General features: G+C 34.1%; 1 protein-coding gene across 1 annotated transcript in view; it reads right to left on the reverse strand.

Moving 5' to 3' along the window:
* Nucleotides 1–10: 10 nt before the first annotated feature.
* The window catches only part of LOC108747791, a 21,117-nt gene continuing 8,171 nt past the window's right edge, over nucleotides 11–12,956 (reverse strand). Inside the window, exons 6-14 of the mRNA XM_018485570.1 lie at nucleotides 4,605–5,141; nucleotides 3,922–4,022; nucleotides 3,297–3,405; nucleotides 2,834–3,185; nucleotides 2,603–2,716; nucleotides 2,224–2,385; nucleotides 1,942–2,136; nucleotides 1,090–1,406; nucleotides 11–702 (exon numbers count right to left, since the gene is read on the reverse strand). Coding sequence (XP_018341072.1) covers nucleotides 494–702; nucleotides 1,090–1,406; nucleotides 1,942–2,136; nucleotides 2,224–2,385; nucleotides 2,603–2,716; nucleotides 2,834–3,185; nucleotides 3,297–3,405; nucleotides 3,922–4,022; nucleotides 4,605–5,141 — 2,096 coding nt within the window. The 3' untranslated portion in view covers nucleotides 11–493. The remainder of the gene's footprint in view (nucleotides 703–1,089; nucleotides 1,407–1,941; nucleotides 2,137–2,223; nucleotides 2,386–2,602; nucleotides 2,717–2,833; nucleotides 3,186–3,296; nucleotides 3,406–3,921; nucleotides 4,023–4,604; nucleotides 5,142–12,956) is intronic.

Raw genomic sequence — 12,956 nt, forward strand, 5'->3', positions numbered from 1 at the left:
ATGCCTCTCCGCGCGTACTCTCTGAAGAGAGAAACTTTTGAGAAGAACGTACACACACACACACACACACACGCATAAATGTCCGGACTGTGTGCACGAACACTAGTCTGCACTGAAGACAATTGAAATGTGGCAGTTCCTGTCTCGCCGCTGCTCGGCGTGCGAGAAAGAGAGCTCCATCGAATTGCAAATTTAAGCTACTCTGATTGAAAAACGGCACCGCTAGGCCTCTCCATTTTTTTTTATAAGGTTCCTATAATATTTTTATATTACACATTTATTTTTCAAAAAATCTACAGAAACTCAAGTTCTTTCTCAAGTCCTTTCTCGGAGAAATATCTTAATTGAAATATTCAATACTGAAATATCGTAGAAATCGTATATATATAACAAATAATTTATTAATGATCACAATATCTGAGTGATTCGAGCTCAGATCACATTTTAACTTCGTTAATGAAATTGAAATGTCAAAAAAATATAATTAATTCCCCTAATTCCCTTGTCTCGCTCTTCTTTGCTGTATTACACTGTTGCTGAGTGCTAAAAGACGATGTCGTTGCTTTAAATTTCGTGCGCGTACGTGTTCCGATGCAACCTCCTTCGTGTGATTTGCCGGAAACCATCCTTGCTCGCCGTCTAATAATTTTTCACCGTGATACCAGCCATCTGCCATTTTCCTCAATACGTTTATTACATCTCCTAGAGAATAATATTTGAAAATTCGCTAGAATCATGATTTTTTTTTCATTATAACATATTTTAATGGAAATATATATAATTATTGAATTATTGAGCACTGTAAGAGAAAATGTTTTTTGACGAATCAAATTTTGTGAGAAAACTAATAGAGTGTATTTCTAAGTTTTCAATTATTTTTCAATTACTTTATATATATAGGAGATATTTTATAAATATTAAATTTTATATTTAATTGGATAATTTATCAAACTCTTTAAAGAAGATAATAAATTCTTATTAAGAAAATATTGTTTTTCTTCTTAAAGCCAAAAAAATTTTATTGATAATATCTATTTAATAATATATACGAAACATTCATAAAAAAAGGTTATGACATAAATATATTACCTGATTGTAATGACAGCTCATCAGGTTGATTTGGCAAATATGGATATTTAGCCATAACTTGAGGGCAGTCCCAAGATTCATATAATGTTTCCCCAACTAAACCACGTTTGGGTGGTGAGACAGCCTCCAGCCATCGTTCTCGTTCTGTGTTATTTTCACACGTTAAGATGTATTCTACGTGACGACCGCAATGATTCTCCAGAAAAGTCAGTATCATAGCGTTCCGTCCGGCGAATGGTGATTCTTCGGAAGCCGACTCTAAAGCCAGAAGATTCCGTTTGCACGCGTCTATGACGGTGTAGCATTCGTCATGAGCACTGCAAAGTATTTTATTTTAAACTTTGTTCTTATTAATAAAAGAATTTATTCGAAAAAGGAAACCTATAGAAAAGATATTGTAAGTTTTTTATAATGTAAGTTGTATTCCTATATATAAAGATCCATTTATTCCAATTTTTTCTATATAAAAATAAGGCGTCTGAAAGACAACTTCTAAAACAATATTCAAAGATTTCATAAAAATCTAAACGTAAGATATTTCAAAGATATACAAATGTCTCTCTCTCTCTCTCTTTCTGATAATTCCATAAAACATCTCTATAATTTTAAGATGCTTCTGTTTTTAATAATATCTCGTTAATATATACTGTATTATCCTATTGAAAGGATACAAATATTCTAACAATAAATAAGTTAAATAAAATCAGATCAATTTTCCAAAGTAAAAAGCAAAGGCTTACAACTCTCTCTCTTTTTCTCATAAAAATTATAATTATAATGAAACTAGTTTTGATAGAAACCAGAATTATAATGCGAAATAAACAAACGCAATTATGTTAAATAATATCTTACTTAGACTTCAATTTCGTGACTAGAAGATAATCAGTGAGTAACAAAAGGTAGAGTGGTGTCTTGGTAAATTTCTTTCCGAATGTGAGCTTATATTCAGTGTCCGTTTTCGTCGACAATTGCACGACCGATCCACTTCGAACTAACTGCTTGCCTCTTAGCATGATTGGTTTAATTTTCGAGGAATACTCCAGTTTCCTGTGAAAGACACGTAACTTATTTCATAATACATAACATGTAAAAGAATGAATGTATAATATTAAGTAATAATATAGCATACAATACCTTGCCAAAGCTTCCATTTCAGCTTCCTGTGCAGCAGCTCGCGCACCTTCGTTGCATTCAGCAACGACGTTACTCAAATTCGATAAGACCTTTTCCCAAGATATTCTATCCGAATTTCCCATTGATAATTTGGAAAGAATGGCGTCAGCTAATAAGGGTAGTCTATGCAAAATTATTGACGTGTAAATAATATATTTAATTCTACATAATTCGATTAATAATAATTACGTGAAATGCAAAATTAACATACAATACTAAATAAACTTTAATATATGAAGGCAGTAATTGTGTACCCAGACGACATGTCCAAAATTGGTACACAAGACGTTAAAGGAGTCTTAAAGAGGATTATTTGATATTCATGTCATATTATACCCACCTTGTAACGCGTTGCATTGGTAACATTAAGAAGGAATGTAGAGATAGATTTTGGCATGCCGGTTGCATTTCTATGCGTTTGATAGTCTCCAAGAACTTTACACCTCTCCGAGCTCTGCAATAGAATAAATATAACTGTTACTAACTGTCCAACAAAAATATATTTTTTATCTAAATCTGCTACAAAATACAAATATAAAATGCGATTTTATGGCATCGCTAATTATCTTACTTGAGTTCTTTTAGAGTTGTGTCTATGCTGACTTGATTCGAGCAATACGCTACGTATGTGACTTGACACTTTTCAGCGTGTTTCAACAAGACTTCCGATAAACCCGGCAACATCGGATCTTCTCTCCACACAGCTTCTAATTCAGCTAGGAACGTTTGCGATGCCGACAATACGCTTGGCACCCCACCAAACAATTTCTTTCTTTCGATTGGCGTTAGAATCTCATTTATTAGTATATGATTATTGAGGAACTCATTCTCTAGGACTCGAAGAGAATTTAAATACGACGCTTCGGAAGTCAAGATCTCAAACTTCGCTTCTTGAATCTTCTTCTCTTCCGGTGTTAACTTCTCTAATATTGAAATTCTTTTGCTAATTTTTTTATGATATCTTCTTATCTATACTTTACTACATATGAAAAATATTTTTTCTAATTAAATGTACATTATACTGTTTAACTTACGTAAGAGGCCACTGTGTATCACTTGTGGAGTATGACACCAGAGCATTCTTTGCCCTGCTCTGGTAAGATCCGCTGTGGCTGGTTCCGTCTTCCTCATCATATCTTCTACCTGCAAATGAAAAATATATAGCAACGTTGTGTAAGGTACACATCGTGTTATTCAAATGTTTTATAAATCGTAGAATACAAAAAATAATTTGTCATCAATCAAAAAATAATTTGTCAAAATCATATAATTTTAAATAGTTTTTAAAAAGTTTTAAAATTAAAATTCTTTTAGTAAACCATACAATATAAAAAAATACAATAAAATATAGGAAAGAAGAATTAAAACTTTTATTTTTTAAATAACTTTAAAAAAAAATAAGAATTCTTATTAATTCTTCTTAATTGAAGACAGTAATAATAAAAATCTGGGCAAGAAAGAATAGATGCTAAAAATCGTGCGCTAATTTGTAAGAATTTAAAATTAATAAAAAAAATCTCGCTACACGTTATACATATAATTAAGAATACATTAACATGTTTTATTTACAAAAATCATCAGTAAAAATATCTATTTGAAGAAATTTCTTTGGAAGAACGCCTCATATATGAATTTTAACTAATGTAAGAAACACATTACCTCTTCGTAGCCTTCGGAATCTGATTCGAAAGCAACACGAGCCACCGCGGCTGCATAAAACTGGTAGAGAGGCTCCTGATCGGCGAGCACACTGTAATGATCTAAAACAATAATAGTTTATCAATGCAGCTGATTTCCGTAATTTATGGAAGAACGACAATCAACAAATGAGCGCGCATAAATCTTTCGTTAATTAATTATAGTAGGAAGTACCATTAAAGTCCCGTAAAAGTGTATAAATGTGCGCTTTTTACGCGTCGGTATAGCGAGTGGAATTCTTATGCATATGAGAATATCGAAAACTGTAGAACAAAAACTTGTTATTTGGCTGATGAGAATCGCTGAATTTAGCTTGGTAAAATCAGGTCACTCTCATAGATGCGCCAATAAAACTCGTTTTCTCTCGCGACCATTTGTAATTGTCTAGTTTATTATTTAAATAAATTTACAATAAATTATCTATAGACTATTTTGCGTTCTTGAAATCTTAAATTGTTAGGCAACTGTCTGTAATAATACTTCTGCTTTTAAGATATTATCATCCACACAATAATTTAATTTACATTTATTTATCAATTTAGAATAGCACATCCATTTCATATAGAACTCAGTATTATCGTGCACACCTTACCGTAAATTAGAAGAGAAAAAAAAATGACAATTCGAAAACTATCGAGGCTCACCGACGTCGGTGCTTGTTGGAGTTCTTGAAGAATCGTCACTGCCGCTTCCCATATATTGGCTATTAGTATAAATCGCCTCCTTGACGATGCCGTTGTTATTATCGCGGATGCCATCATTTCCGTCATTGTTCTCATCGAGGTAGAAAGTTGGCGGGCCAACGATGCTCTTTCGGCTGAAGTGCTTCAACCGGAAATTAAAATACTTTCCAACGTCGGCGTGAGGCTCATTGACGGATTGCTCCTTGTCATCAAAGCTAGACTCGTCGACGGATGTCCGCCGCCTGATCCTGCCAAGACTGCCTTTGGTGATGCTCCAGGTTCTGCGTAGCATCTTTATTCGCCTGCCCAAGGACTGAGTTAAGCTGGCCTCCCTTGGCGGCGGCGGAGTCGGTCTTGTAGGACATTCCAAATAATCACCGATCACGCGATCACTGCGAGACTGTCGCGTAATGCCCGTTTCCGTCTCTGAATCGCTGCTGAGGTCATCCGGTTGGCAGGAATACAGACTCTCATATGTACTATCATCGGAAATGTTGTCTGATAAAGAAAAAGTCCGATAAGGAAAACTGGAAGTTACCGAACTATTATGAGAATGTTATATCCCCCATTCTTCGCTTCTTTTTTAACTTTAAAAAGTGTGAAAAAGTGTATTTGTATAATTGTTTGTACATAGAAAGGATTTTTAAGGTATAGATTAATATTATATCCTAATCTTTATATTATACTATTTAAAATATATGTATAGTCTATAAGAATTTGCAATGAAATTAAAATAGTATTTTTAGATAGTACCAGTGAAATCCAGGCTGTAAAAAGAAATGTAATTATAATATGTATAATTTTTAATTGATTTACAATTATGATCATGCAAAATTGATACATAAAGCGTTAATTTCAATTTATTTAAATAAATATAATAAACACAAACAAAAACATCATAGGTCACCAGTGATCTACATAGCGTAAGTGCAGGACAAATCATTTAAAATTATCGCAACACGAAACGTGTTAAATATTCTCAGGCTGTTGCAAGGATATATATTTGAAAAATAGTATTAGAACAGATAGAAATACAGTGCTGTTCACTGAAACGTTTTCTGACAATCAATACTTAAATTTACGTTTGTCTTATGCTCGTTTCTACTAAGTATTATAATTTAAATTTTAATTTTAGTTCAACCAACTCTTCATCTTTCTCTAGTTCTAACGCCCATTTCTACCGATATAGTTTAATTTTAATCTTAGTTCAGTTACTAACTCATTTTCTAGTTCTAAGAAAAAATATGAAGAACAAGAGATAAACCAGATTAAAGTTAATTTCTATTGGTAGAGAAACAGGTATTAACAAATATATCACGAAGAGAGAAGACTTAAACGTAACGTCAGACACATATCGATAAAAAAAATCTCCGCGATCGACAATACTTTTCGTCTTTGCGATAGCGTTTTCTAAGGTACCGCGCATAGGTACCTTCGTGCACGTAACATGACGTCTCCTGGGTGTCCACATCATCGTCGAGACTGATGACGCGCAGTTGCACCAGGCCCTGAGTTCTCCGTGGCAGATCGTCGCCCCGGCCCGCCGATTTCCATTCCTCAACGGTCTTTTGCGCCTCGCCGCCGATGAGAAGTACCGATCCGCCGCCTAGGCTGACGGCCACTTGAAATCATCCGGTTTCAAGGTCAGGCTCGCCAAGCCAAAACCGAAGAGACCAGAGAGGCACGCACGCTCTCGCCCACGCGCTGGATCATGGACACGAACGAGGGAACGCAAAAGGATATAATACTGGGAGTCAACGCGATAAGGACAAGCAGGCACGAGGTGAGTCAAATATGGCGAAATATGCGATCAGATTCCCCACCACAAATGGAATTTCGTGTCCATCGACGATGACGAACTTTCGTTTTAGCCGAGTTAGCTGGCAATCGACAGTTTTACGTAATACGCACGTCATCGAAAAATATATATCGAAATATCTGTTCAAACGTCCCCGCGGAAGATTTCACGGATAAATTAAGATTCATTGCGAATCGTGAATGATGACGAGCATGAATTCGAAGCTTTTCTGAGAAGAAAAGAGAGTGTAATTTACTATGATCTTCTTTGCGATCTCTTAGAAGAAAGTAGAAACTCTGATTACTTTTCCGCGCTGCTTCCCTAAGAGTAACTTGCGAGCATTATCTAGCTATGACAATTTATGTTGAAACGAGGTAGGAATTTTGATGAATTAATCTATCTAATCAAATCTACATTCAAATTTTTAACAGACACTGAGAATATTTTTTGAAAATGAACGAACCAGAAGATTCTGATCATATCGGAATTTTGCACAAAGTAAAAAACACGTATTTGTGTTGAAAAAGATCCACTCGACATCTTGTTAAAATTTTGTGTTAAATTTTTAACATTCGAATGTTAATTTAACTTAATATGATTGTGTTATTTAAATTTGTATTAAATTGATATTCAACGTTTTTTAGTGCCAAAATAGCACAATTTATAAGTAAATTAGTAGATAACATAAAAATAATGTGTTTTAAAACGTAAATTCCAAGATGAATAAATAAAATGTGTGTTAATTTAATCATAAATAACTTTGCTGAAAAAATATACTTTCACGATTTGCTTACAAACTGTATCAGAATTAACTTTTTTGTTTTTAAAAATAACATTTATGTTCTTCTAACATATTTATCTGGCGCTAAATTAACACATAAATTTAAGTGGATCGTTTAGAACACACGAAATGTCTTAAATTCAAAATAAAATAATAAATAGATAAATATAATAGATCAAAATAAATAAATATAATAGATTCAATCAGAAAATTCTGATTTGTCCATTTTCAACCAGAATTCCAATTAATGCAATCAGACTCTTTTTTCTACAGGCTCAGATATAGAAGATAATATAAGAATGAAACCATAAAATGTACACTTCATCGCGTTGGCAGAATGTAACAAAATCGTCGCGATTTAGAATTAGAGTAGAGACGTGGCAATTAATGAAATGTGAGAAAAGTTCTAAATTGAACATAGAACGCAATTAGAAAACATATTTATTATGCCGGCGATTTCTCATTGGTGGCGCGATCGACGAATCAAGGACGTTTGTGAAGGAAGTCCCGCGACAACTGCTCAAGGAACACAACAAGAGAAAGTAAAAATAACTTCATTTCGACGTCATGAAAGTCAAAATGATGATTTTTATTATAAAATTTGATTGTTTATTGAACATTAAAAATTAAGATAAAGTCTTTTTAATTTTTGTTTCACACTTTGGTGTATTCCTTGAGTGGTCCCATCATTGTAGTTGTCGCTTCTCCTGCTGGAGATTCCATCATTTCGCCAGAAATCGATTGTCTACTATCAAAATCGTTACTGTTTTCTAGTGCATTCTCTAAAAGAAACATCGTCAAATCCTTTTCGTCAGCCGGAGAGCTAGAAATTTCTCTAAACAGGCTGGAGTCCGCAGCTTTCGAAGGTCAACAATCGTGATTATTCTCCAATTTGGAGATCACCGATTTGGAGTTTGAAATTTGACGAAAATTGCGGCGTGTTCGAGGACGTGCGCGAGCAAGCAGCGTAAACGAGCGGGCCTCTCTCGTTCCTTTACCTTGCGTGTTGGGTCGTCGGATCTTCAGCGTCTCTCTCATTTCCACATCTCGTTTCGGACGCGCAACTCGACGAGTGAGACGCGAGTTCCGGCGAACGCGTCTGCGATCGATCACGCGCGCTTCGCGCACGATTTTTGTGCGACGCAGGAAAAGAGATTTTTCTCCCGAGGAAACTCGGTTTCTTTCTCTGTGCGACGACTCGATTCGGGTGATCTTGCGAGAGAACCGCAGAAGAAGCGACCGTACAGCTCGCGGCTCGGCCGTGACTGACAATGAGAGCGCGCAATTGGCGCTTTCACCTCGCGCGCTGGTTTCTTAAGGGGCTCTCACACGCGATCTCTTTAAAGCGACTCTCACACAATGAGCTTATTCGAAGATTAAAGCGTATATTCAATTAAGCGTAAATTCAATTTACGCTCGTTTCTACCAATGTAGATTTATTTTAATTTCGCTCCAACTAACTCATGTTTTTTCAGTTTTGAGAAAAAAAATGAAGAATAAATTGAACTTGAGATTAAAGTTAATCTACATTGATAGAAATGGACATAAGACTTACGTTAAAACATTCACGATTTTTTTTTCATTTTTAGTACTAAAAAGAGATGAAGAGTTAATTGAATCAAGATTAAAATTAAATTACATTGATAGAAATGGGTATTAGATTTACGTTAACATTTTCAACGGTATTTTGGGGACGTCTAAGAACGTGAAGTTAATTGGATGATGAATAAAAAGATAAATTATTTTTTACAATAAACGCATATTATTTAGATTATTACAATTTTCTCCTACAGATACTAATATTATCGGTAGATACTGCAGCTTAATACTATTTTATGAGTAATAGAAATAGAAATTTGAAGCTGAGAGTGACATACGAATACAATATTTTTTAAACAATCTAAAATTATTTCTTTTATGTATTTTGCATCAAATATATTTTGCAAAAATAAAAGTAAATTTATTATTTTTGTAGTTTAATCATCATTTTTGTATCGAACTTTTTATAAAAAAAGAAAAATTTTATTAAACCTTTGTTTTTAAAGAAATATGACACTTTTCTTTCAATTTTGTGTTAGAATTAAGGTATATTAATTTTATGCAACGAAAAAAAGCTGGCTTTTTATCTCATTTCATCACAATCAAAGCAGAGTTTAAAAGCTCTTCTCCTGCTTCCTTTTTATGGAGCGTATCTTTTCTATTTTTAGATAAATATTTAGACATAAAGTCTTTATATCCTATTAATCATTGAATATAAAAGTCAAAGGATCTATACTCCATAAACAATAGCAAAGCAATCTGTAATATTACAATTTCATTCCTAATAATAATCTGGATAAAAGAATAATACTGTAAATAAACAATAATGTTATCAGTATGTATGATACTAACAGAATATCTGTGCTAAATCGATTTAGTCGTGTGAAGGCCCCTTTAAAACCTGGTATCTACTCTTGGCAAAATAAGTTTACATTGTCAAGCGACTAGATTTCGTGAGAAACCTCATCAAGCATTGCCATGAAGAATAAAATGAAATTTTATTTTTCGTAGAAATCTTAGTTTATGAAAGTCCACTGGGTGTCGTAAAATTCTTATATTCCTATGGATGCTTTACAGTGTAATAAAATATATCATTAGGCAAATATTAAATGCATTAAATAATTCTCTTTTTTTTTTTTCCTAAAGTACAGTTAATGTACGATGATAGACGACGCTGTATCAGGATGAGAGATTTTTTATTATCGTGCGCATCAAGCGTGCAGAGAGTAACGAGCTTACAATCAAGCCGATCGTTAATACATATTCGAGGCAATGACCGTGCAAAATTAAATCGTTTTTTTTCATAAAAACGGGACACTTGAAACCGTTTTCAATTTCTTGCTTCAATCAGCGGAAGCCGCCCAGTCGGAGCGATATTCATTAAACATATTATTAATTGGCATTCGCGTTTTCATCATACTTTCATCCGTCTCAAATTAATAGTCGGTTTCTTGTATAGCTTGCATCAGTCACTTGTATCACTCAAGCGGTTTAACCCATCCTCCAATTCTTGCGTGTAAAATTACCGTTTTCTCGCTCTGCACGTCTAGCGTTAGTTCTTTTACGAATAAAACGCATTTCGCATTATGATAGACAGCTTACGACATCCTCATCTATTGAACTAACGACGGCCCATATGGTGGTCGTATGTGCGAGAAGGAGAGAAAAAAAAAAAGGTAATTACGCATGTGCGCGTTACGTGATCACGTCCGTCGGTCGTAGCACAAATATGTGTGACGAACAAGCAACTTTTATCCGAACATTATAATACGCGATTATGCGATCATCCTTACTGATATCACGGTATAATATTGTATATCGTGTGAGCCGTTCCATCGTCCTCGCGAAATTGAATTAGCGTCTTCGGCGCGGCGTTTTTATTCATAAATCCGCTCATCATTCTGTACCGAGCTAGATTCCATTAAGTCGATTTTATTTGATAAGTTATACAATACGTTGCGCCATTAGAATGCCTTTTCATCAGATGACTGACCGCGTTAACATAAAAATGATGTTCGTAAATTAATTAGCGTAATTAACGTGAGGCATGAATTAAGAAAAGGTTTGAGCGGTGAAAATTTATGTACTGCTATTTTTTTTTGCATCTTAACACGCAGTAATTATTCTGAAATATTCTATGGGCTATGAAATTATCTGTATGAATTATATGTACATTTTTGTTTTCGATAATAACAACCAAGATAATTTGTAACGACATCAGTTTTAAAAAATTGTTATTAACATAATTATTTTTTAAATATTTTTCTTCAATAGATGATAAAAATTATTCTTTCAGCTTTTCTGAAAATTATTCTATTCATACTTGGATAAAATGACTAAATGAAGAGTATGAGAAATAAGAAAATTGAAAGAAATTGTGTAAGCACTAATTCTGTAGAATTGAATTATTAAACTCCAAAGTTATTACAGCAGCACAAGTACAGCCGAAGTCTCTCTTCTAAATTCTCTCTCTCTTTCAATTACGTCAAATAGAATAAATCAAATTCTATTAATATTTTATTTTAAATGAAAGTATTATCTTAATTAATGATAATTAAAACAAATACAGATAGATATAATACAATATTGCAGACTTAATGCTTGTTAGTCTCTTTTTATTTTTCTATTTCCTACCATTTAAATTTACGAATGTAATTATTTTTATATAGAAAGCAGATATAAAAAAATAGAAATTTTTAAAAGTATTTTAAAGAGCTAATGAAGTAATTTCATTATCTAAGGCACTGATACAATTAAAAAAAAAAATGATTTTGACGCTATGAATTATTTACTATATCTCTTTTATCGTCCAAGAAATAATCACATTTTAATTGTCATGGTTATATTTTGTTGTTAAAATTGCCCTCTTTCGCAAAAGCTCGATGTGAAAATTATTATCGTCAGTGAATTATTCTCGATGCGAACGCGTTTGATTGCGATGGTTCGCGTTCTTCGCGTAACTGCGTATGCATTCCGATCATGCAGCGATGTGCAGCGGAACTCGGAATTAATGGAGAGTAGGTGCTTTGTCGTGGTACTTCGACCTTGCACGGTCCTGTCTTTTAATTACATTAAAGGTAGCACTGGCGGCACCGCCTTTACGCGCCGATTCAATTACACCGCCCACCGTCCTTCGACGTTCGTGATCGCGGCAAACACGATTACGGATTACCACGCCTTGCTCACTCGTTTGTTGTCTCGTTGCACAAAGTCGCAGAACCATGTCCAGCCGTGACACTGTTAAGATATATACAATACTAATTCTTACTATATATAGTATATAATTCCCGACGCAAAACTTGTTTGGAGCGAAGTTTTCGTTTCTGGCATATTAATTTCCGAACGGTGCCAATCCCGGCTTGGGAATCCCGAAGACGTGGCGAACGACTCGCTGATCAACGTCTTGCGATATTAGAAATTCGGTATCGTCATTAGGACTTTCTCAGGTATAATTACGGACTTGCATTAAACCTGCCGGAACACACGCGTTTCCAGAAAGTAAAAGTCTCACGTTCGATCTATAACATCAATTTGCGAATGCGCCTTTCGTATAATCGATAATAGAATCTTGAAACAAGACACTTTGATTATTATATTATTTAATAAGTGAGAATATCTACTATCGATGATGATGATTTCTGTGTTAAGTTATAATTATCCTGCGAAAGCAGTAAACTGTAGAATATCGGAGAAAATTTCGGATTGAAGCTCGTTTTCGAATTTATAGAATCAATTTGTTGGTATACCTTTCATACACATGCAGTAACAGAATTTCAAGTTTTAATCATAGTATTAAATTTATCAATGGACTTCTCACTCATTTCTAATAATAAAATCTTGATAAAAAATAGTTTCTTGGTAGCGTCAATATAATTCTTGTCTATCTTTGTTATCTCGACAAGGAGATAATAGCGATTTGTCTTTTACTCAGTACTGTGCGAATACGAATGTTTACGAATGCAGCACTTTAATTGTACTTTTTTTTTGCCAAGAAGTTACCGTGTGAATGACAAAAAGCGTGAGCAAGACTCGTCACGTGTGCGATGTGTCGTTCCGGAAGACTACATCATCGATGTCGAAAGTACGATTTGTTGAAATACAGTTTGAGGAAAGCAGTCATCCATTGGAGAGTAACTGGATGGTTCCGTGATGCCAGCGTTTGTGTAATGCATTTATAAATATTGAGAGAGAGAGA

The sequence above is a fragment of the Trachymyrmex septentrionalis genome, unplaced genomic scaffold (assembly GCF_001594115.1).
Source record: "Trachymyrmex septentrionalis isolate Tsep2-gDNA-1 unplaced genomic scaffold, Tsep1.0 scaffold20, whole genome shotgun sequence".
NCBI lineage: Eukaryota > Metazoa > Arthropoda > Insecta > Hymenoptera > Formicidae > Trachymyrmex > Trachymyrmex septentrionalis.